This window comes from Hyperolius riggenbachi, chromosome 7 (assembly GCF_040937935.1).
Source record: "Hyperolius riggenbachi isolate aHypRig1 chromosome 7, aHypRig1.pri, whole genome shotgun sequence".
NCBI lineage: Eukaryota > Metazoa > Chordata > Amphibia > Anura > Hyperoliidae > Hyperolius > Hyperolius riggenbachi.
Window position 1 is genome coordinate 168715175 of NC_090652.1, and position 23847 is coordinate 168739021.

Below are 23847 nucleotides of genomic sequence, written 5' to 3' on the forward strand. Positions count from 1 at the left end.
TAATACAAATAAGAAACAAAACATTTGACACACATAACATAATGATGACAGTGCATTGCAAAGTGCAAAATACAAATTGAAAGAAATTCCTGGCAGCATAACAATTGCATTCAAGAGTTATTTCACTGATGGATTAATTAAGACTTATTTTTTGCTTCATTTAGAAGCTACACAAACAGGAACCAAGATCACACAAGGGAAGAAAATACCAAAATCTCAAGATAAAATAACAAATTATTACGCTTTTGGATTTTCACCTGCCACCATAAGAGTTAGTGTACTTAAAGCAAACCGGAAGTGGAAAAAAAATGTGATATAATGAATTGTATGTGTAGTAGGGATAATTCATAGAACATTAGTAGCAAAGAAAAGTCTCATATTTTTATTTTAAGTTATACAGTGTCTAAGTATAGGTACACAAACATTTTAAAAGTTTACATGAGGCAAACCTAAAACAGAAAAGTTTTACTCACCTGGGGCTACTGTTTCAGCCACTAGAAGTCTATCAGGTCCCACACCGAAGCTCTGTGAAGAGTCCACTCTGTAAAATCGTGACCCGTGGCTTGGTCCTGGTCTTTGCGCATACGCACTACACACCTCCTATCATTGAACCCCTGCACCCCGTGGCTGGGAGTGCTCTGCACTTGGGCAGTTCAAGTCTTGGTGAATTGCGCAAGCGCAGAGTGCTCCCAACAATAGGAGTGCAATCACCAGAGATGCACAGAGGCCACACACAGCAGTGGGTTGTGAGCTTACGGAGGAGACGGCGGCAGCCTGGGGAATAGCGTAACTTTGGCATGGGACCTAATACACTTTTAGGGGAAGCACTAGGTGGGTAAAACTTTTTTGTTTTAGGTTTCCTTCATGCAACCTTTAAACCTATTCTGAACCATTTCAGTGAATGTAGTTCTGCTTTGAGGACACAAATCCATTCTGTTCACATGCAGACTTAGCTCACTACATACAATCAATTTAAAATGATTGGCTACATAAAACAATTAGATACACAGGCAATTTGAACAGTAAAAGACATCAGTTGATGTACTGCATATTAGTAAAATTAGTACAAATAATTTTTAGCAAAGCAGAATAATTCTAACTGAGAGATAATAGGTCTGTTTAAAAAATCGTCTGATTGATCATTTTACAGCCCATATACAATCACTTCTATACTGAATAAGTTGCTTAATCTATGACTAGCATGAAAAGTATTTTGAGTGGGCACTCCTACAATCAGCTGGGTGCTTGATACGGTGGCATAGGTAATGTCACCAAGTATTCAAAATCCAAACGATATCAGCACACCAATTTTGCAAATCAAACGGCACACTTAATTGTGCTTCCACTGTACAAATTGTACAAACCAACAAGGCATAGTCTGCAACAATCATTGCATTTTTTTTAATTACCTAGCTTCAGTAAAGTGAAAGGGGGAGGGTTTCTTTACACACAACCATTCTTGCAGTTTTTTACGGAGCTGTTCTAACTAGTCATAGATTAAAAATACAAACGATATCGGCACACCAATTTTGCAAATCAAACAGCATGCTTAATTGTGCTTCCACTGTATAAATCGTACAAACGGACAACTGTTTCAGGGGCCAAGCAGGGTCCCCCTTCATCCACACGCCTTGATAAAGGGGGACCCTGCTTGGCCCCCGAAACAATTGTCGGTTTGTAAGATTTGTACAGTGGAAGCACAATAAAGCGTGCTGTTTGATTTGCATAATTGGTGTGCTGATATTGTTTGGATTTTTAATCTATGACTAGCTAGAGCAGCTAAGTTAAAATCTGCAAGAATGGTTGTGTGTAAAGCAACCCTCCACCTTTCATTTTACTGAAGCTAGGTAATTTTAAAAATGCAATGATTGTTTCAGGCTATGCCTTTTCAAATAGGTCTACATTCTGTGGGAAAATAACCATTAAATCTAAAGCTTTGTACACACACTAGATGGTTCTTGGCCAGGGGCGAACAATCAGGGCCACCTCTGCTAGAAATCTAGCATATGTATCACAGACCCGTATCCCCCCAATGCATCTGTAAGAGATCCAGATTGTCAGATCATATTGGCTAAGTACAGGCCAAGCTTATTATTTTCCCATTCACCCTGCCTGCAGTGTGCTGCTCCATTATATGACATGATCCTACACCTCCACAGCAACAGAACACATCACTAACCTGTAGGCTAGGCTACAGATGCGTCTGTACAGAAATCGACCATGAAAAAGTGTAGTCATAGCCATCTCACTTGCATGACCATTGCACATTTATTAAATACGCTGTGTACATACACTAGATGAAACCTGGCCAAGGCTACCGATAACCGCCTCTGTTGAGAATCCAGCATGTGTACAGCAGCCCCTGACCCTGCCTCAGCCACTTAGCCAGGTATCCCTGCTGGCTGACATGCCTCATACGTGTGTACAAGGCTATAACTGTGCAGGTGGGTCACCAACTCTGGAGCGCAATGGCCTACAATGTCCTGGAAAATGTGTCCTTTTGTATTTCAATTAACCTCCACTACACTTAAACCTAGAATATTGGAAAACCAAAATATAGTACTCTTTCCATAAAGTATTATAAAGTTAAGCAAATGATGAAAGGCAATAAGAATTGTTCATATTTATGACTGAGAAATATCCAATAATACATTTGTGGACTGAGCTAGCTAAGGACTAAATAGCAACCAACGTAAATAGAGACAGAAACCAATAATCAACAAAATCATGGTTAGTTGTAAATTGATTTACAATAGAAAAGTGCAAGAGAAAGTACCTTTAGTCCAAGCCAGAAAGCCCAAATGACTGCAACCGCATGTTTACGCCTAGCCTCCTCCTTCAAGCGTTTCAGCTCCCTTCGGGCCTAAAATGTTTACATGATTGGATATAAAGCCATAGGCAAAACATAAAAACACTAGAAAAGATCTTCTCCAAAATAAGGGAAAGCTTAATTTGAGATCCTGAAGAAGACAATAAAATTAAAGGCCCTGGATGATGAATTGAAAAGCACCATGCAACGATGCAAAAATGATGCAAAAATGTAATATTTTACTAACTAGATGTAATATAAGATCAACATTTAAAATGAGTAATGTTCCCATCTTCCCTTTTTCATAGGAATCAAGAATCACAATTCCACAAAATCACTAAACTTGTGATTAAATAAATAAACTATTTATTTACTATTTATAAATAAATAAATAAACTATTTTATACAGTATGCCTGGTGACTATTAGTCAATTGCTCATATACCACCATTGACATCTATTACTAAGAGGATGCCATTAGGGAAGTCAGAGCACTAGTTACTATAAGCAGACAGAAACAAAAGAAAGCTATGGTCAAATGCTGCCATCTTGTACAATCCGTTTAATTTCACAACAGTAGCCAAATTTGCCAATCATTTTTTTCTCAGTCACAAGGCAGTGTGGAGGAGCACCATAAAAAGGAACAGTCAGTGTGCCACAACTCCTATCCCTTTGTCTCGAGAGGCATGCCAAATACAAATGTGGAGTAGGGTTGGCACCACTCTAATAAAGCAATAAAAGAGCTTGATACTTTAGCAGAGTGGTGCTGACCCATCTCTACGTTATTTTTGTATTCGTTTTTAGCTGTGTGGTTTTTATAAGCCTTTGTAATATTTGCGTTTTGTGCAAAATGCAGAAACCATAAATCCTGCCTAAGGCCTAGTTCCCATTAAAAATCGCAAGCGCTGAGCGCTTTTCCCTGCGCTTTTCGAGCAATTTGTGCTTTGTTAAGTGCTTCTCTATGCACTTTTGTTTGGTGATTTTTTTTCTTTACTTCCTGACTATAATCAATAAGTGAACTCTTTGACCTGGAACTGAATAATTACAATGTATTTTTTTTTTTTTTTAAAGCACTCACCAAATCACTTTTCAAAGTGCTTTTCAAGCATTTCCCTATACTTTGCATTGAAGCGCAAATGCTCAGAAAAGGGTGCAGGACCCGCGTTTGTGCTTGGAAAGAAAGCTCATCACTCATGTGAGAACACTCACACAGAGCAACATTGCACAAGAGCTTTTAAAGCGATTTTAAAAATCGCCAGTGCTTATAAAAACAATAGAAAAAGCTCATAGTGTGAACAAGCCCTTAAGACGTACCAAAATCCATCTTTTGATGGTCAAAATGATTGTAAAGGTTTCAGCCATCAGTGCGATGTCTGCACAGGCATCTCATCTTCTACACCCAGCAACCAATTGGTTAAATCATACCTGAACTCTGAACGCCCTCTCTGCTCTAAAAGATATGTAACAGCACAATAACCTTTAAACAAGAAACATTTCTTTGTTAAAGCTGATACAAATCCTAAAATAAATCTAAACTGTTTATACATCCTGATCCATGGAAGCAGACATATTGTTAACATCCTGTGCTTTCAAATGAGCTTATCTGCCTTATCTGTCATGGCAGTCATGTGACACAAGGGAGAGATCAGATTACAATTTGTGATTAGACACAAATGAGGGGAAATTAAACAGGCTTAACTCACTAAATACATACAGGGTGCATTTTTCTATGTTTTCCTTCTGTGCAAGAGTTCAGGACCACTTTAAGCTACATATATTAAGCCAATCGCTTTGTCCTTGGATGTTTCTTTCATCTCCTCCACTCGCTTTGACACCACAGGCCATTTAGACAGTTCAAACATTCATGAACTGTAAAATTCTGGAAGCGGTTGACAGAACCAGACATGAACAATAATTTTGGCTGGCAAAATCTGCACGCCTACATGTGTATCCAGTGTTACAGCAAAGCGGTAAACAATGCACAAAGTGCAGAACGTTTTGTAATTTTGGTGTGCTATAGTACAAGAACTGTTCATTTTGACTAGGTATTATAAGTTCCATCACACTGAACATCATAAACAACATTCACTATGCTTTAATAAACAGGCACATAAATGCCTTATTCAATAAAATGTATTTATTGATACATGTTACAATGCATTAATACATTTTGTATTATTATCATTGTATTTTGTCTGGACAAAGTTAAAATAGGATGTGTAATTGGCTGCTTTTATGGTCCTGCATGGTTATTTGGTTTTGCAGTTACCAAATATCTCTCTGATTTCTGTCAATTTACTAATGATGTGCTTTGTACTCAGTGCTTTTGAAAGAGGAACTAAAAAGACAGATTACAGTTTAAATACATGTCCTGTCTCTGAATTCTTGTATCTGCTAAAGGTGTCATTAATCCAGCCAGTCTTGGGATTGAAAGACCAAAGACATCAGTATTTCCTGGTTCTTTTTAAGCAGCTCTCTGTATAAACCTGGCTGCTCATTACACAACAGATCAACATAATCTGTAGATAGCGGCAAAACAGGAAATTATGTATTTGTCTTCTTGGCAATGCAGTCTAGCAGAGGAGTGTAAGTCACAAAGTCTTACTAAACAAAATAGCATTTTGTTTAAAATGTTTAAAGTTAGCCAATAAATGGTACATTCCTGATTGTAAACTTCCCACCTAAAGAAAAATACAAATTCTCTTATGTATTTTAACAATTTATTTAGCTGCCTGCGGTTCCACTTTAATTCAGCAAGGGTGCAAGACAAGTCTTATCCAGGACCATTAATAACTTCTTGCCACTAAATGAAATGCATACAAGTTTGAGACATTTTTAATCAATGATTTCCTTAATTTCCCACATTGGCTCGATTCATCTGAAAATAAAAATTACTACCAAAAACAGTTAGGTCTCAGTAATCCACTTCAAACCGGTTTACCATGAAATGCACAATTTATGCAAATTTCAAGGTCTTTTTTACACATGCATTATGACTTTACACGTATGAAACATACCATTATTAATTATATCTAATTTACTGTCAAGTTTAAATTAAGTTTGTTGTTTATGTTTTCAAGATTAGGAAAGCATGCGATGCTGTCATTTTACAAACCTGATATTTCCGGTGAAACAGTTAAGCAAGCTAACATGCACTACCTCAAATAAATAGCAGTGTTAGTGATTACAAGCACTAAATGAAAATGATGAAGAAGGGTTGGATGTGAGCATGGAGTACCTTAAATCCAAGCCAGTAAGCCCATATTAGAGCAATAGCAAGTTTATTCCTAGCTTCTTCTTTCAGTCGTCTCAGCTCCCTTCGTGCCTGTAGTGCATTTGAAAATGAAGTCAAAGAAAAGCCTAAAAAGCATAAACTGTTAGCGGAAGGGATCCAGATTAATGTGTACAAAGGAACACAAGCAGTGAGGTGACTGGTAGGAGAGAAACACCTGTTACAGTTGGTGCTTTTTTATTTAATAAGCATGTAACATCTTCCATAGGACAATATGTGCCATTAAACACAGCAAAGTGAGTTTTACCTGTGTTCCATGCCAATATGCTGCAATTGTTGTTGCTGCTTCATTGCAGAGTTTCTGGTACTTAAGCTCCCTAAGGATCTTTCTTGCCTGCAAACAATAAGAAATAAGATAATAGTGCTACAACACAAAGTCATTAGTTGTGCATCAAAATAAATGCAATGATAAAAAGAGTGTTATATTTGGTTAACCTATTCCCATTGGGCTGCTCTATCAAGCTGTCCAAAAGAAAGAACATTTTTGTTCTTGTTGCAACATTCAAACCAATCAGATCCTCCATTTAATTATATTAAACTTACATAGTCAATCAATGTAATCATTGTGGGTAAAAACTTTCATATCTAAAGCTGACCAAACATAATACTATCTTGATTTATAATCTTAAAGAAGGAAGGTAGGAGGCACCCTTGGAGTATTCAGGCAGTAAATTGTGTGCCAAAAATGTAAAATACACATAGGCTCTTTTTGACCTTATTAATAGCATATATATATAATAAAATATAGGATGATAGCCTACCTTATGCAGTAGTCACTCAATTTTGCATAAAAAAGGCATGTATTGGGCACTTTAAAATGACAACATGTTTTGCGATGTGAACCACTTCATCAGGTCAAGTACTGTGCCTAATAGAAAATTTGTCCTGTCTCGGGCGCCTGATTTATAATCTTGTCCAACTGTGCCAAATCTATGTACTTTAAAGGGAACCTAAACTGAGAGGGATATTGAGGTTTCCTTTTAAACAATACCAGTTGCCTGGCAGTCCTGCTGAGCTCTTTGGCTGTAGCAGTGGCTGAATCAAACACCTGAAACAAGCATGCAGCTAATCCAGTCTGACTTCAGTCAGAGCACCTGGTCTGCATGCTTGTTCAGGGCTATGGCTAAAAGTATTAGAGACACAGGATCAGCTGGAGAGTCAGGCAACTGGTATTATTTAAAAAGGAAAAATCCATATCCTTCTCAGTTTAGGTTCCCTTTAAAGGCAACCCAGCATTACTTTAATGAAATATATAAAACAAGTCATCTTCCCCATTCCATTAATGGGCGCAGGATCTGGGCTTCAAATAGCTGAAAAGGCTGCCATGTTTGAGAAGTTAACCCCCCTGCTACCTTTTCACTGCCATTATCCAGGGTTTGGTGTAAAATTCTTCAAGTGTGGCTAATGTTTTCTGTTTGAAGTACAGTGGGGAAGAGTCATCTCCCTCCCTATTGCTTAATGGGTTTGTTTGTGGATAATTAAGTCTAATTAGGTGACTTCTTATCTGCCTCCCTTCTTCTGTTGCAGAAGAAGTAGAATTAACCCTTAAATTTAAAAAGATGAGGTCAAATGAAAGTTGTTTTTTTTAATAATGAATCATATTTTTAGCCTGTATTTTTAATTTGTTATAGAGCTGCCCTGGGAGTTAAAAATGATGCTCGGTTCCCTTTAATGACAGAAGGGAAAGAGTAGTAGTTAAAGAGCTTCATTTGATTGGCCCATTTTAAAACTGTATATGTTTGCATAAAAAAATGCATAAAAAATGTGCATAATTCTGCATCAACTTGGAATTGTTTACATCTCATGACCATATCTTCTTGTGTGCAATCTTCCACCAATTTACTCAAAGAGGCTTTGTCCAGCATCCTTCTCTTTATGGGGTTGATTCATTAGTTTACCGCACTAAGCAGCATGGGTAAATCAGTGAGCGCATGCTTCTGTCAGTGTAGCGTGCTCTTTTAAACTAAGTGCGCTTGAAGCTATGCACGCTCCTTTGAAGTGTTGTGCGATGGTATGTAGCGCGACTGCGATACTTCACTAGCATGGCTGCTTCCACATTAATTAATGTGGCCACACTAGTACAGTACCACGGTCTACTACATACCTTCGTGCAGTACTTCAAAGGAGCACTCGTAGTTTCAAGGAGTGCATGCTAAGCTAACAGTGGCATGCACTCGCTGTTTTAACACGTTTATCATGGTGAACTGTAATGAATAAACCCCTAGATTTGGCACTCAAAGTAAGATCCTGACCACCAGCAAGAGCCGGGCATATAGTTGTACAAGCAATGGGTTAGGTCCAAAATCCAAAAGAGAACGTTTGTTCTTCAAGGAACCAGTAGTTCAGTCTATTTATACAAATGTATAAAGATGGAAGGTCCGCTCAACTGGATGATTATAAGTTTGACTTTTATTTAGAAATCCTCAATACTGGACAAAAGGCATATCTGCTCATACGTATCGGAGCTTGTGGTCACTCCTTAGTCATAGCTGTGACTAAGCTGTGACTTTCTACATCTGTTTGGCCTGGCTGTGCTTGGTCCTGCTTCTGGCTGGCGTGGTAGTGCGGTGAGCAGTGTTCCTTCCTTTATTTATACAATTGCTAGTAACTTTTGTGTCTGTAAACAACTTAACATGCCTAATAGGCCCTTGATAAGCATTCTACACATGCTAGATGTCTCTCAAAAGTGCCTCTGCTGAGAATCTAGCAGGACTGTACAGCATTGGAGCCTTGCAGAGTCGCTGACAGGGGTTTGATCCTGGTGGGCAAAGCAAATTGCATACCAGACAAAGTAGGGTAGGAGGTACCTGAAATATTCCAAACAATGAGGTGTGTGCCAATATAGATATATAATAGTAGTAACTCTATGGTTAGTAATAGATCAGCCCTTCCTTGAATAAGTAGTCCTTCGATTACAATAACAGAAAGCTTTTATTGGGCACTTTAAATTAAAATTTGCATGAAATTGCATACCAGTTGTGCATTGGATGCAGCTTTACCATTCTCCAGATACTACTTTACCTTGTCCTACCATTCATGTGCCAAAGAATACCAAAGCTGTTGCCTTGTCAACATGTTTTGAGGTGGATGGTCAGAAAAGCAAGTCTGCCAACATTACAGTCTGAACACGGCTGCTAACATTTCATGCACTGTGCTGTGACAATTCAGCACCGCAGTCCCGTCTAAATGACGTTAAAAAGACCGGTTGCTGAATTGCAGATTATAACTTGACAAAACACGCCAATTTTGTCTTATCTGCTACCATTACCATTCGGGAAATAGTCACATCAGGTGGCTTTAAATAAGGTGAGCAGACTGATGTTAAAGATTGGTCGCACCCCTGCCGACAATGTGACAACCACCCACCAATCCCGTATTACTAGACAACAGTTGCCATGCAGGTCTCATGCACTAGAGACTTCTGGGGGTGAATGCACTGTGTGCTCAGTAAATGGTTAAGATTGATTGATGGTGCTCATACATGTACAATCTCAATTATATGTACAATTGGTAAAATAAAATAATTGATTTCAGACTGTAAATCGGGTATTTTCACTGCCACCACCACCAAATTTGAAGGGGTGAAGAGACCCCTGTAGCTATTCCTAGGAAGAAGAAACAGTTATTTGCAATCTAACTAGCCAATCAACCAAATATAAGAAAACAATGTGGTAGGCTGACTCTCTGGAGGGCAGATTATTTGTAGCAACAATCAGATTACCAGAACAGGCACAAGACTGAATGATTGAATCATTAGTTTTATTCTAAAACTATTCACACAAATATACTTTACAACCAACAGGTAAATATACCTGTCAGTCAGAACAGAAAGGGTTGATAGAAAAAGGGTAGAGATGAAAAGGAAACAGAATGTCTTATAAGTCTTTGGAGAAAAGTCCAAGATGACCAATTGCCAATCGGCCAGAGGCCTTTGTGAGAAGTAATCCAAAGCGACAGTGTCCATCTGGCCGTCAATTTATGGTATTTTGACGTCAGATGAAAGGTATAGGACCCTGAGCTCAGTGTGCCATTGTGTTTTAACCCTCACTGTAGTTGGGAGGGGTTATGACACGTCCAGCCCAGTGTAATTTGAATAGGGGCAGTTTCCCTTGCACAGAGAGAAATTTTGGCACAATTCCTGTTTTGCCCAGTCTCTCTGTGCCCATAGGTCACATCAAGAAAAAGAATGCATATCCACATTCAGTGCAACGTTACAAATCCCCAAATATCAAATATGAGGGGTGTGTCAGGAGTAGTCACACAGTGGCACTTCAAACCTGTATTGCTCCGTTATTTTAGGTTGCAAAATTCTGGTAATTTCAAAGAAATGTGAGTTAGACTGAACCTAAATAATGAAGAGATATGAATTTGGAGGTTACAGTGAGGTCACTCAGCTTTCTTTTGAAGGTCTTTGGAGGTGACAAAGCTGGAGACCGCTCTGCTCTCTTTTAGACTCAGTTTATGAGATTTAGTCAAACTCATCTCTAATGGATGGGGCTATAAACCTTCTAGGGGGTGTTGTGGGGCTAGGAGAAAGTTTTTCACTCCTGGGTGCTTGGAGGAACTTCTGCTAATGGATTTCTAATTACCTTTGCATGAAAATTTTCCTCCAGTCATTTGGTGAAGTAGAAACAAAGTTGATTTAAAATGTCATTTTTGTATTGCAATGGAATGTGCGCTTGCGACTCAAATGATGCATTTGCAGTTTTCTCGGGGACCGCGTAAGCATCACAGTGCCCATCTGGCCAGTTAATACCAATTGCACAGAAGTGCAAGAAATCAGTAACTTCTCTGCACATAACTGACCTAGTATACAAAGCCACCAAACAGGGTACTATTCACATATAGTTCTGCTCCCGAACTCTGTCGTAACTGCAACTCAGGTACTTCTAATTAACAAGTGTTATTGTACTAAGTAAAAAAAACAAAAACCCTCACCTTCCATCCCCTGGTGTAGGATTGCATCACGATAGTAGAGCTTTTAATCCTCTTGTATTTGTTCTGTTGCTATATTATGGAAAAAAAACACTGATATATTAGAAAGCAAATACTCAGATAACAAAAACATTATCCCATGTTACAGAGAAGCTAATTTCTTTTAAAATGGTTATAAAAACATCAAACACATCTGCTACTTACTGACACAAAGCAGATGAAATGCTGCATATCATAAATATATTTTAAATAGATTGTAGTAAATATCCTCCTCTATGGCAAATCAAAAAATGTAAGCGCAACTTGAACTCCTGAACTTTGCTGCTCAACACATCCACACTTGACCTTTTGACGTAGACACTGACATTGCCGCCTGGGTTTATGCAGTTCTATGTACCTGTTCTCCTGTATTGTAAATTGTAACTAAAGAATTCCACCATTCATGTATGCAACTGAGAACTGATAAAATATTACAGCCATAAAACTTTCCTGGCAGAGAAATGCTTCTTAGAGCATAGGATAGATAAAAAAAGGCCATTGAGCTGAGACAAAACAATAAATCTACTTTCTTTTTTCAAAGTTTTAAAACTGCGGGATATATAAAAGTTATTTTTATGAGTAGGATATATACAATTGTTTATCTCATCAGTTTATTTTTACTTATGGTTCACTTAAAATATGTGTACACTCTTTCCTGGAATATCTGACAATTTCCAAAGTATTATGCTGGGAATACACATTGAGGTTTTTTTGGCAGATTTACTGGCAGATCAAAATCAGATTGGACCTGTCAGAAATTATCTACTGAGCCATCTATTTGCCGAAAAAAACCTCATGGTGTATTCCCAGCATTAGTGACAGCAGGAAAACTGCCATGATAAACAATGAGATCAGTGTACTATAATTGGCAATACCAGAATCAGGTGTAAGAAGAGAGAGGGATAACACATTTTTCTTGCAGAAGTAGGACCCTGATGAGTGCATTGCTGAGAATGATGGAACTAATCAGTGTGCCTTATTCTCCACTGCAACAACACCTGTCACCTTGGTTAGTGCATATACCTACATATTGTGATCAGCATTTGAGACCAAGGACAAGTTCTATGACAGATTTCACCTATCAGTGGCATCCTTTGCCAAGATCAAGTCATTACTCTTGTCCTCTTTAGAGCAAGAGTTGGCACAGACAACGGCCCATTGCTCTAACACAAGGGTACACTCTGATGTAAGCAAGTTGAATGAGAATGGCCAGCAAGAGTTCCTCTCTTGCTACAATTTATGCATTACCAACTTCTATCTCCACACCAAAGCTCAATACAAAAAGTCTTGGAGATGTACTCACTTCACACACTGGCATTAGTTAATTTTAACTAGCCACCCATTGCATTAACATATTCCTTATCTGCTCATAACATAGACTGACAATACTTTCACTGGTACGGAGCAAGATCAGAGTGATCCCTAAGTAGTCCCATCACAAAAGGCAGCAAAGACATCTCCACACTAATGTCAGCAAGATAAGCCACCAGGATTTACAGTATCCTGTCCAGGTGTGTTATAGCGTTCAATACCAAGCAGCAGCCATCTTGATTTTATAGCTGTAGTTACCATTTGGGGAGAAATTCAGCCCAGGAAAACAGACTCTTTCTCTACTGTCACATCTATTAGGAAATTATTAATCGGAGTAGTTCACATTATTTTACCCACTATGATGGTTAGCAGCAAGCCATTTTGCACTTACCAAGCTCTTATACTCTTCTTTACTTTCAGCAATAAGATTTGTTCCTTCTATGTCTGTTGTTATTAATATTTCTTCCAACAATTTTTACCTCCAGAATTTGTCTCACCTAAACCAGGTTTTCCCCATTATTCTGTCAGTTTACAAGTTAAATAACACACGTGACAAAATGTAGCATGGTCTCACTCCTTTCCTAACTTTGAACCAGTCAGTTCTTCCATACTCAGTTCTAAATGTTGCTTTTAGGTTTTCTTTTCACAGAAATTCCTTAAGAGACAAACGAGATGTCCTGGTAACCCGATTACTCTTTGCCACAGCTTGTTATGGTACACCCATTACAGTCATTTGTGTAGTCATTAAAGCAAATGCTTTTTCTAGAACACGTTTGCTTTCTTCATTGTCCAGGAGATATTAGTAATTTTATCTGATGCCGCTAACACTTCTGTCTGCCAGTTCTTCCTACATATATGGCTCGGGTCTCTAATTACAGAATTTTGAGAATTACGTTGCTGGCATGCAAGGTAAGTGAAATTGTTAAGTTGATAGTTCTTTGATATTACCCCTTTTTGAACCTGAAATATATAATGATTTGTCCAGTAGCAACTCTTGTGTTTCCCATAGTTGCTGGCAGATTGCCAAAAACATCAGCAGCAGTATCATGTAGAATTTTCAATAATTTGTCTGGGATTGCAACCAATTCCTCCAGGCTCGCTGTTAGCAGAACTTTTAAAGGACCCTTTAGTGTCATTCTTCAAGATGTCAGGTTGTTATTATAAGAATAAACAGGGTCGAGCATAGATAGGGACCCCCTTTATAGAGTTTTCTAGGAGGTACCTTATGGGAAGTGTTCTGCCACGCAGCCTTTTAGTGTCTAGCAGTTGTTATTTCATGTTATGTTACAGAGTTATTTGGTATCATCCATACACCCCTGCTATTTCTCGCTAGTTGGTAGCTCCCACCCCTTCTCTTTCTGCTGTAACTCCATTTTGCATATTTGTTAAGTAGAGACTGCAGAGTTAGGGAGCTGTGTAACTTCATTGGAAATTTATCTATGAGAAATACTATAAAAAAGCCTGATGTTTGTACCCTGTGTTACCTTGAAGCATAAAGAAGCATTGGAATCACCTCAGGAGACTTTATTCATGGAGTAAGCTGCCTGTTTAAGCGTTATTAACCTGCTGCACACATCCATACAGACTGGGTCTACAAGGAGCTTGTGGCAGGTGCAACAAATGCTGAGTCAGAACAGTACATTTCCAGAAGAATCCAATCGCATGGCTATCTCTGCAGCTTCAGAACCGTGAGTAACCATTGCCTGTGTGAAGAACAAAGGCCCTAAGACAGGAATTCTTCATGCTGTGCACTGAAAGACACTTGCCTGTGTGTTACAAGTCACCAGAAGCATTGCACTGCATTAGATTACAGCTACCCACTGAATATTCCCCTACAGTGCCAAGCTATCACTACCAGGGATTGCTGCTCTGTGCTATGGGCTCATCTCTCTAGGAATACCAGCTTACACAAATTTGTTTTCTTGGTGAGCCATAAGCACTTTCTCAACTGTGCAAAGACTGTGTATCATTCCTATACAAGTCACAAGGATTCATTACTATACAAGTCACAAGGATTTATTATTGTCAAGCTGTTTGGACTGTGAATTTAATGCCTGCATTTGTTGAATGAACTGTGTATTTCTGCCTTCCAAAGTGATTTTGAACTCTGTGATTCTGAACTGTTTCTGTGTGCACTGCTGAGAAATCCAGTTAGAACGAGTCTGCAGCCCTAGCTGGCTCATTGTAACAAACATTCAGCTCCACCCAGCCCAGCTCAGCTTAGCCTGTTTGTAAACAAAAAGTATCAATTCACACAGCACTGGCAGATTTCCAACAATACTCTAAAACTACAGCACTTGTCATTATATCTGACAGAGATTCCACTTATGAGTTGCCTGCATTTAATCCAGATGAAGCAGACACCTTGCTTCATTCTAACCATCCAGTTAGAGCTCCTCATCCATCCTTGAAGGCAAGAGAGGCTTATGAGTCAAGTAAGGAAGAAACTTCTAGCAACTTGATTGCGTTATGGGACAAAACTTTAAGTTGTATAACAGCCGCTAATGAAACCAGCAACAAGGCTGAATTGAACACTGCTCTCTCAAGGATTAAGAAGGCATTTGAGAACTATAAAAAACTTCTGAAAAGTACTTTTCCCTTTTGTCACGTTCCAGCATAGAGGAAGCTTCACTAGAATTAAAGGACTTTTCTTCTACTGACCAGCAGAGATATAGCCCATATCTTGAAGCAAAGACACAGATAGAGGGTAGATTAGCACAGCTACATAAAACTACATCCTGTATATCTGCTTCTTCCAGACACTCAGGAAAATCATCTAGGTCTGCCCACTCACATTATAAAGCATCTTCTAAGTCATTGAGATCCTGCTCTGTTAGGTCAACACTCAGCGACCAGATACTCAAAGCTTGCCCAAAGGTTGCAGTAGCCCAGGTTCAAGCCACCTGTTCTGAAAGAGAAGCAGCCTTTAAGGCAGAAGCTAAATGCAAGAAAGCTGAAGCACAGGCAGAAGCTAAACGCAGGGAAGCTGAAGCACAGGCAGAAGCTTAACGCGAGGAAGCTGAAGCACAGGCAGAGGCTAAACGCATTCAAGCAAGAATACAAGCTGAAACATAGGCCCAGCTAGAAATCCTTCAAAAAAAGAGAGAGAAGGAAGTAGCCTTAGCGGAGCTATCTGTCTTGGAACAAGCTTTATTGGAAGAGGAAGAAACATCTTGTCCTAGCTTGGCTGCCCATCAAGACCCTGTTGAAAGGACCCTACAGTTTGTCTTGACCCAGAACCATGAATATACAGTCCCAGCTACAGTTGGAGATTCTTTTCATAATCATTCAGCAAGTCAATCAAAGGGCAACACATCTTCGAAGCAACCAAAACTAGATGCATCTTCCAACAGAGACACTCCACAACTACCGCATACCACAAGATCAAGTGTACCAACCTATCCACCTCATGTGCCACCACAACCCTATGTGAATAGAGATTAAAAGGGCACAGCAGAAGACAACCGAGTGAACTCTATACCTCCTGTAATACAGCTCACTTCAACTTCAAATGCACAGAGATCTTCAGACGCAGAAGCTAAATGCAAGAAAGCTGAAGCACAGGCAGAAGCTAAACGCAGGGAAGCTGAAGCACAGGCAGAAGCTTAACGCAAGGAAGCTGAAGCACAGGCAGAGGCTAAACGCATTCAAGCAAGAATACAAGCTGAAACATAGGCCCAGCTAGAAATCCTTCAAAAAAAGAGAGAGAAGGAAGTAGCCTTAGCGGAGCTATCTGTCTTGGAACAAGCTTTATTGGAAGAGGAAGAAACATCTTGTCCTAGCTTGGCTGCCCATCAAGACCCTGTTGAAAGGACCCTACAGTTTGTCTTGACCCAGAACCATGAATATACAGTCCCAGCTACAGTTGGAGATTCTTTTCATAATCATTCAGCAAGTCAATCAAAGGGCAACACATCTTGGAAGCAACCAAAACTAGATGCATCTTCCAACAGAGACACTCCACAACTACCGCATACCACAAGATCAAGTGTACCAACCTATCCACCTCATGTGCCACCACAACCCTATGTGAATAGAGATTAAAAGGGCACAGCAGAAGACAACCGAGTGAACTCTATACATCCTGTAATACAGCTCACTTCAACTTCAAATGCACAGAGATCTTCAGATGCCAGACCCATACCTGGATTGAACCCATCTGCAAAACCTTTCTCTCCACCTATCACCCATCATCAGATACCAACTGTGATCCAAGATGGTGCACCATCACTATCACCCGTGGATGTAAAAACTGAAACTGTTGACATTGCAGAGTTCAGCAAGTATATGATTCAACAAGAGTTGATTACTACTGGACTGTCTAGATTTGATGACCGCCCAGAGAACTATAGGAGTGTGAGATCTACATTTAAGGTGGTAACCTAGAACTTGTACATTGAACCTCAAGCAGAACTTGGCTTACTAATAAAGTGGTTGGGCCGTGAATCTTCAGAACAAGTTAAGAGACTTAAATCTGTCTACATTTATAACTTTGAAGCAGGCCTTCAGGCTGCCTGGGAACGTCTGGAACAAGACTATGGGGGCCCTGAAATCATTGAATCTGCCTTACTCCAGAAACTAAAAGACTTTCCTAAGATCTCTGTTAAAGACAATCATAAGCTTAGAGTTAGGTGACCTTCTTCATGAACTTGAAATTGCTAAGTCAGATCCTAGTTTGCCAGGACTTAGCTATTTAGACACTGCTCAGGGCGTAAATCCTATTGTTGCAAAGTTGCCTATTCATCTCCAAGGAAAGTGGACGAGTGTAGGATCAAAGTATAAATATGAACACCATGTTTCCTTCCCCCATTTTCTTATTATTCTGAGTTCATAAGGAAGATCGCAAGATCCAAGAATTACCCAAGCTTCTTGTATCCAGACACAACCACCCTTCCTTCTACTACTTCAAATGGTTTTGACACCAACAATAAACTGAAGGACTTAAGGCATCCTACTGCCGTGAGGAAAACTGCAATCACATCCATCGTCTTGGCCACAGACACTAAATTAGAAGATACCAAGGCAAGCAATCTTGATCAACGGTGTCCCATTCATAATGCACCACATTCCCTCGCCATATGTCGTGCATTTAAGGACAAGCCTATTGAAGAATGCAAGACATTTCTCAAGGAACATAATATCTGTTTCAAGTGTTGTGCACCCTCCGACCATTTAGCTAGAGACTGTAAGATCGCCATCAGATGTTTCCTGTATAACAGTGCCAAACACATGGATGCTCTTCATTCAGACCTGTTCAAAAATAAATCTTCACCCGACAGCAAACCAAGACTACATCAGATGATGGTGGGGAGTGCACTGAGCAACATGCCAACACCGTAACTACAAGGTGTACCGAGGTGTTAAGAGAAGGGCGTTATAACAAGTCTTGCAGCAAAATATGTCTCGTAAGAGTTTTTCCTGAAGGATGTCCACAAAATTCCATAAAAATGTATGCCATACTTGACAATCAAAACAATAGCTTATTAGCAAGTACAGAATTCTTTGACTTATTCAACATTCATGGAGAGACTTGGCCCTATACCTTGCAGACATGAGCAGGACAAGTTAATACTTCTGGAAGAATAGCCCACGGCTTCATAGTGGCATCAGAATATGAGAACATAGAGTTTCCTCTTCCAACCCTAATTGAATGTGATCAGCTACCGAACAACAGAGAAGAGATACCAACACCTGAGGTTGCACGATATCACCCTCATTTGAACTTCATTGCTGACTACATTCCACCACTTAACAAGGATGCAAAGATCTTGATTCTTCTTGGGAGAGACATTCCCAGAGTTCATAAAATAAGAGAGTTATTCAACAGTCCAGATGATGCTCCTCTTGGTGCCTCATGCTCAAAAACTTGATCTTGGATGGGTGATAATAGGAGAAGTCTGTTTAGATAAATAGCACAAGCTCTTGGACGTAGCTTCCTACAAAACGAATGTGGAGGAATTCTGTACCTATCAATTGATGAAACATCCATTGCACTATCATGTGAAGGAAAGACTGGATTTCAAATCTGAAGTTCCATATCAAGCCCTCCAAAGTATTACTTGCAAGCTCACTTCTCACAAGGACCTTGGTGATTCAGTGTACCAGACTACTTGTGATGACAACAAGATTGCCCCTTCAATTGAAGACAAGGAGTTCATCAAGATTATGAATGAAGAGTTCTTCAAGAACAACTCCAACAGTTGGGTAGCTCCATTACCCTTCCGTTTACCAAGGCTTACTCTCCCTAACAATCGAGAACAAGCTTTAGCCAGATTTGCTGCACTTAAGAGAACTCTCCGTAGCAAGCCTAAGATGCAAGAGCACTTTCTAGCATTCATGCAGAAGATTCTAGATAACCATCATACTGAGCCAGCACCAGACCTTAAAGGACTTACGAGGCGAAATGCTTAAAAAAAGTTATGTACCTCATTGCTAAAGCAGACCTCAGGGCAGACGAACAGCACCTTCCTTTTCACGATCAGGTGCTTTATCAGGCTAATCCAGGTTACATTGCAGCTCCCGAACCTCCACAGGGTCGCCCTAGCAGAATCGCCGCTTTAAAAATCCAACTCCTGCGCAGCTCGCATAGCCGTGGCCGCGCAGGATTACAGCCCCGCTCGTGTCCGCCCTCACTCCGTGCGCTCTACTATACGTCATGTGGGCGGCTCCACATGACCACCCACATGACGAACTACACTGCCAGCCAGCCGCGCCCCCTCAGCAGAGAATACAAGCTCTGAACGAGCAGGTACTCACTCGTTCAGCGCTTGTATTCGCTGCTGAGGGGGCGCGGCTGGCTGGCAGTGTAGTTAGTCATGTGGGTGGTCATGTGGAGCCGCCCACATGACGTATAGTAGAGCGCACGGAGTGAGGGCGGACACGAGCGGGGCTGTAATCCTGCGCGGCCACGGCTATGCGAGCTGCGCAGGAGTTGGATTTTTAAAGCGGCGATTCTGCTAGGGCGACCCTGTGGAGGGTCGGGAGCTGCAATGTAACCTGGATTAGCCTGATAAAGCACCTGATCGTGAAAAGGAAGGTGCTGTTCGTCTGCCCTGAGGTCTGCTTTAGCAATGAGGTACATAACATTTTTTAAGCAATTCGCCTCGTAAGTCCTTTAAGGAAGGTGAAGAATGCTGGTACCTTCCATCCTTTGGAGTCTACCATCCTCGTAAACCGGGACAAATCAGAATTGTCTTTGACTCAAGTGCTCAATTCAAGGGAACCTCCTTAAACAACGTTCTTCTAACAGGTCCAAATTTAACAGACAACCTTGTAGAAGTGTTGATGCGGTTCAGGAAGGAACCCATTGCCGTGACAGCTGACATCCAACAAATGTTCCTCTATTTCATAGTCAGAGAGGACCACAGAAATTACCTCCGATTCTTGTGGCACCGCAACAATGACATTAAGGATCAGGTAATAGATTATCGTATGAGAGTCCATGTCTTTGGAAATAGTCCGTTTCCTGCAGTGGCAAATTACGGACTGAGAAGAACAGCGCAGGAAGGAGAAAATGAATTTGGATTTGACGTCAGGCAGTTCATTGAGAGAGATTTTTATGTAGATGATGGCCTCAAATCCTTCTCAACATCTGAAGAAGCTGTCAGTCTCATAAAACGAACTCAACAGCTCATGTTGACTGCTAATTTAAGGCTTCACAAGATTGCATCTAATAGCAGTGAAGTAATGAAGGCTTTCAATCCAGAAGATCATGCTAAGGATTTGAAGGATTTGGACTTGGGAGTAGATGCCCTACCCACGCAAAGGAGTCTCGGTCTTCTATGGAATGTAAATTCAGACACATTCACCTTTCAGGTCTCTGATACAGAGAAGCCATTCACCAGACGAGGAGTTCTGTCAACTGTCAATAGCCTTTATGATCTCCTAGGCTTTGTGATACCAGTTACTGTTCAATGGAGATCCATACTTCGTCAGCTTACTGAGAGAGTCACAGATTAGGATGCCCCTTTGCCAGCAGACCTACTGCCTAAATGGGAGAAATGGAGAAACTCCTTGAAGGTTTTGGAAGAACTTAATATCCCACGCTGCTATTCACCCACTTCACTTTCAAAAGGTCAGAGGAAAGAGATTCACATCTTCTGTGATGCGTCCACCAAAGCTATAGAGGCTGTGGCTTATCTCAAGATCATTGATACCTCCAGAAGATCCCATGTTGGTTTCCTACTAGGAAAAGACAAGTTAGCTCCAAAACCTGCTCATACTATTCCAAGATTGGAATTGTATGGTGCAACCCTAGCAGTCGCAGTTGCCGAATCCCTGCAAAATGAAAAGGACAATGAAATTGATCAGATTAAGTACTACACTAACAGCAAGATGGTACTTGGCTACATATGCAACAGCGTAAGAAGATTCTACGTGTATGTGGCTAACAGGGTGGAACGGATAAGAAGAATCAGTAGACTTGAACAATTGAACTATGTCCCGACTGATTTGAATCCGGCAGACATCGCCACAAGGTCAGTGCCAGCATCTGCCCTCATGCAAACCATTTGGTTTTCAGGGCCCAAGTTTTTAACAGATCAGTCTTCCACAAACTCAGAAGAAGATATTGATTTCCACCTGGTGGATCCAGATACTGATCCAGAAATCCAGCCTGAAGTTATAACATTGAGTTCCAGCATCTGCGCAAGAAGAAACTTCGAGGTGAGACGTTTTGAACGTTTCTCTTCCTGGAAAAGATTGGTGAGGACTATAGCAAGATTAAGTCATATTGCACAGACTTTCCGCAAGCCCAATCAGACATCATCCTGCCATACATGGCACACCTGCAAAGAGTTACCCAATGCATTAGAGTATGAAAAGGTAGAGTTATTCATCATACGTCGTGTGCAAGAAGAGGTCTTTGCAGATGAGATCAAGTGTTTGAGAGGCAATAGACTAGTCTCAAAGAATAGTCCGCTATTCACACTGAACCCAGTAATTGACAATGAGGGTATGCTTAGAGTCGGTGGACGGCTGAATAAGTCCAACCTGCTAAGAGGAGAGCAGAACCCGTTTATAGTACCAGGAAACCACCATCTGGCAACTTTGATTATCCGGCATTACCATGAGACAGTCAGACATCAAGGAAGACATTACACAGAAGGTGCCATCAGAGTTGCAGGGTTCTGGATAGTTGCAGTGAAAAGACGAATAGCCACGATCATTCACAACTGTGTCAAATGTCAGAAGTTAAGAGGTAGATAGCAGTATCAGCAGATGGCTAACCTACGGACAGACTGAGTGAAGATGCACCCTTTTCATATGTCGGGATCAATGTATTTGTACCATGGATAGTAACAGCCAGAAGAACCCGTGGTGGTCAAGTCAACAGCAAAAGATGGGCTGTAATGTTCACTTGCTTAAGTGTAAGAGCCGTGCATATTGACGTGATCGAGTCTATGGACACTTCAAGTTTCATCAATGCTCTTAGGAGATTTCTCGCTCTAAGAGGTCCTGTGAAGATGTTGAGATCGGACTGTGACACTAACTTCATTAATGCGTGCAGAGAGTTACAGATAGAACGACAACAAGTTGGAAAATATTTGAGTGATCAAGGCTGCGTGTTGAAGCTCAACCCACCACACTCTTCACACATGGGCGGATTATGGGAACGCATGATTGGTATGGCAAGACGCATACTGGATTCTGTAATAAATCACCTTTAGATCTGGCACCAGCAACTCATCAGAGCAGGCATAATGTTGCTTGATGTGAGTTCTGCACGCCTTAACCATGAGGTGCTCACCACATTCCTTGCTGAGGTTGCAGCAATAATAAACTCAAGACCACTGACTGCCGTATCTACAGATCCAGAATTTCCAATTATCTTAACTCCAGCTACATTATTGAGCCGGAAGATTGGACAGATTCCAGCACCAAAGGGTATCTTTGATGAAAAGGACATGTATAAGTGTCAGTGGAGACACGCTCAATACCTTGCGGATCGGTTCTGGGACAGATGGAGGAAGGAATACCTCACACTTTTTCAAGGACATAAAAAGTGGCAAACCCAGAAACCCAACTTAAAGGAAAGGGATTTGGTCCTGCTAAAAGACCAGCAAACTCACCGGATCCAGTGGCCAGTTGGATTTATTACAAACGCCATTGCCAGTGATGATGGAAGGGTCTGAAGTGTGGAAGTCAGGATCGTGAAGGACGGGGACTCAAAACCCTTCCTCAGACCAGTCAGAGACTGTCCTTATTATGCCTGCTTCTAAAAGTTCTGATCCAGTCTTATGTGAGGGAGTCACTCAAGCCCCTAACATAGATAGCCAATAGACATGAGAAAGCCAGATTAAAAATGCTAGATAGCATTTTACTGCAAGCAGTGTTGTTAAGAAGGAAAATTATTGAGTAGTGGTATCTCACGATACCAAGCGGGGAGTGTGCTGCCACGCAGCCTTTTAGTGTCTAGCAGTTGTTATTTCATGCTAAGTTACAGTGTTATTTGGTATCATCCATACACCCCTGCTGTTTCTTGCTAGTTGGTTGCTCCTACCCCTTCTCTTCCTGCTGTAACTCAATTTTGCATATTTGTTATGTAGAGACTGCAGAGTTAGGGAGCTGTGTAACTGAATTGAAAATTTACCTATGAGAAAGACTATGAAAAAGCCTGATGTTTGTACCCTTTGTTACCTTGAAGCATAAATAAGCAGTGGAATCACCTCAGGAGTCTTTATTCATTGAGTAAGCTGCCTGTTTAAGTGTTATTAACCTGCTGCCCACATCCATACAGACTGTGTCTACAGGGAGCTTGTGGCAGGTGCAACAGATGCTGAGACAGAACAGGAAGAAAGTGAAAAATAGTAATCGGTAGTGTATAGCAATATGGGCAAAGTAGCTGTCAGATATAAAACCTAAATGTTAATCAATTGGATCATACTGCTGGCGTAAACCTGTAAATTATAATCCAATTGCCATCAAATGGTGGCTAATAAGGCCAGACAGTGTATATGACCCAATATACTATAAAGATCAAGGAGGATGTAAATAAAGATATCAAATCATAAAAAAAAATTGTGCGGTGTGCATACCAAAATTGGCACAATGAATCACAGAAAAACAAGTAATCTATATGGCATACAAAAAAAGAGTAATCTATATGGCATATAAAAATCCTGTAAAATTTGTGCTCAATCAATCGTTAAACGTGCAGAAAAAAAAAGTGATTAAAAAAATCGGACTAAGACAGAAGTCCGCCTGAAAGTGCTTGTGCTTGAGGTAGATAGTGATAGAGGTAGACAATACTTAGGAAAGCTAAAGGACTGATAATAAAATCCCGTGAAAGATCACACCAAAAGTGCACTGCGTGCTAAAGTGTATTCAAGTGTGCAGGAATGAATGCCAAGATCAGTGGCGTAGCTAAGGAGCTATGGGCCCTGGTGCAAGTTTTACATGGGGCCCCCCAAGCACTCCATACATAACATCTGATACGGCGCATTTAAACCTGCCAAGGATTT

At 40.5% G+C, this 23847-nt stretch overlaps 1 protein-coding gene across 4 annotated transcripts in view; it reads right to left on the reverse strand.

Annotated features, from left to right (window-relative positions):
- Window positions 1-23847, reverse strand: part of MYO1B (myosin IB) — a 927952-nt gene that overhangs the window by 95320 nt on the left and 808785 nt on the right. For 2 of the 4 annotated variants that reach the window (XM_068244859.1, XM_068244858.1), the window contains exons 21-24: window positions 11039-11107; window positions 6348-6434; window positions 6047-6133; window positions 2777-2863 (exon numbers count right to left, since the gene is read on the reverse strand). In XM_068244859.1, the coding sequence (XP_068100960.1) occupies window positions 2777-2863; window positions 6047-6133; window positions 6348-6434; window positions 11039-11107 (330 nt within the window). The remainder of the gene's footprint in view (window positions 1-2776; window positions 2864-6046; window positions 6134-6347; window positions 6435-11038; window positions 11108-23847) is intronic. The other 2 variants (XM_068244860.1, XM_068244861.1) reach the window with 2 other exon arrangements.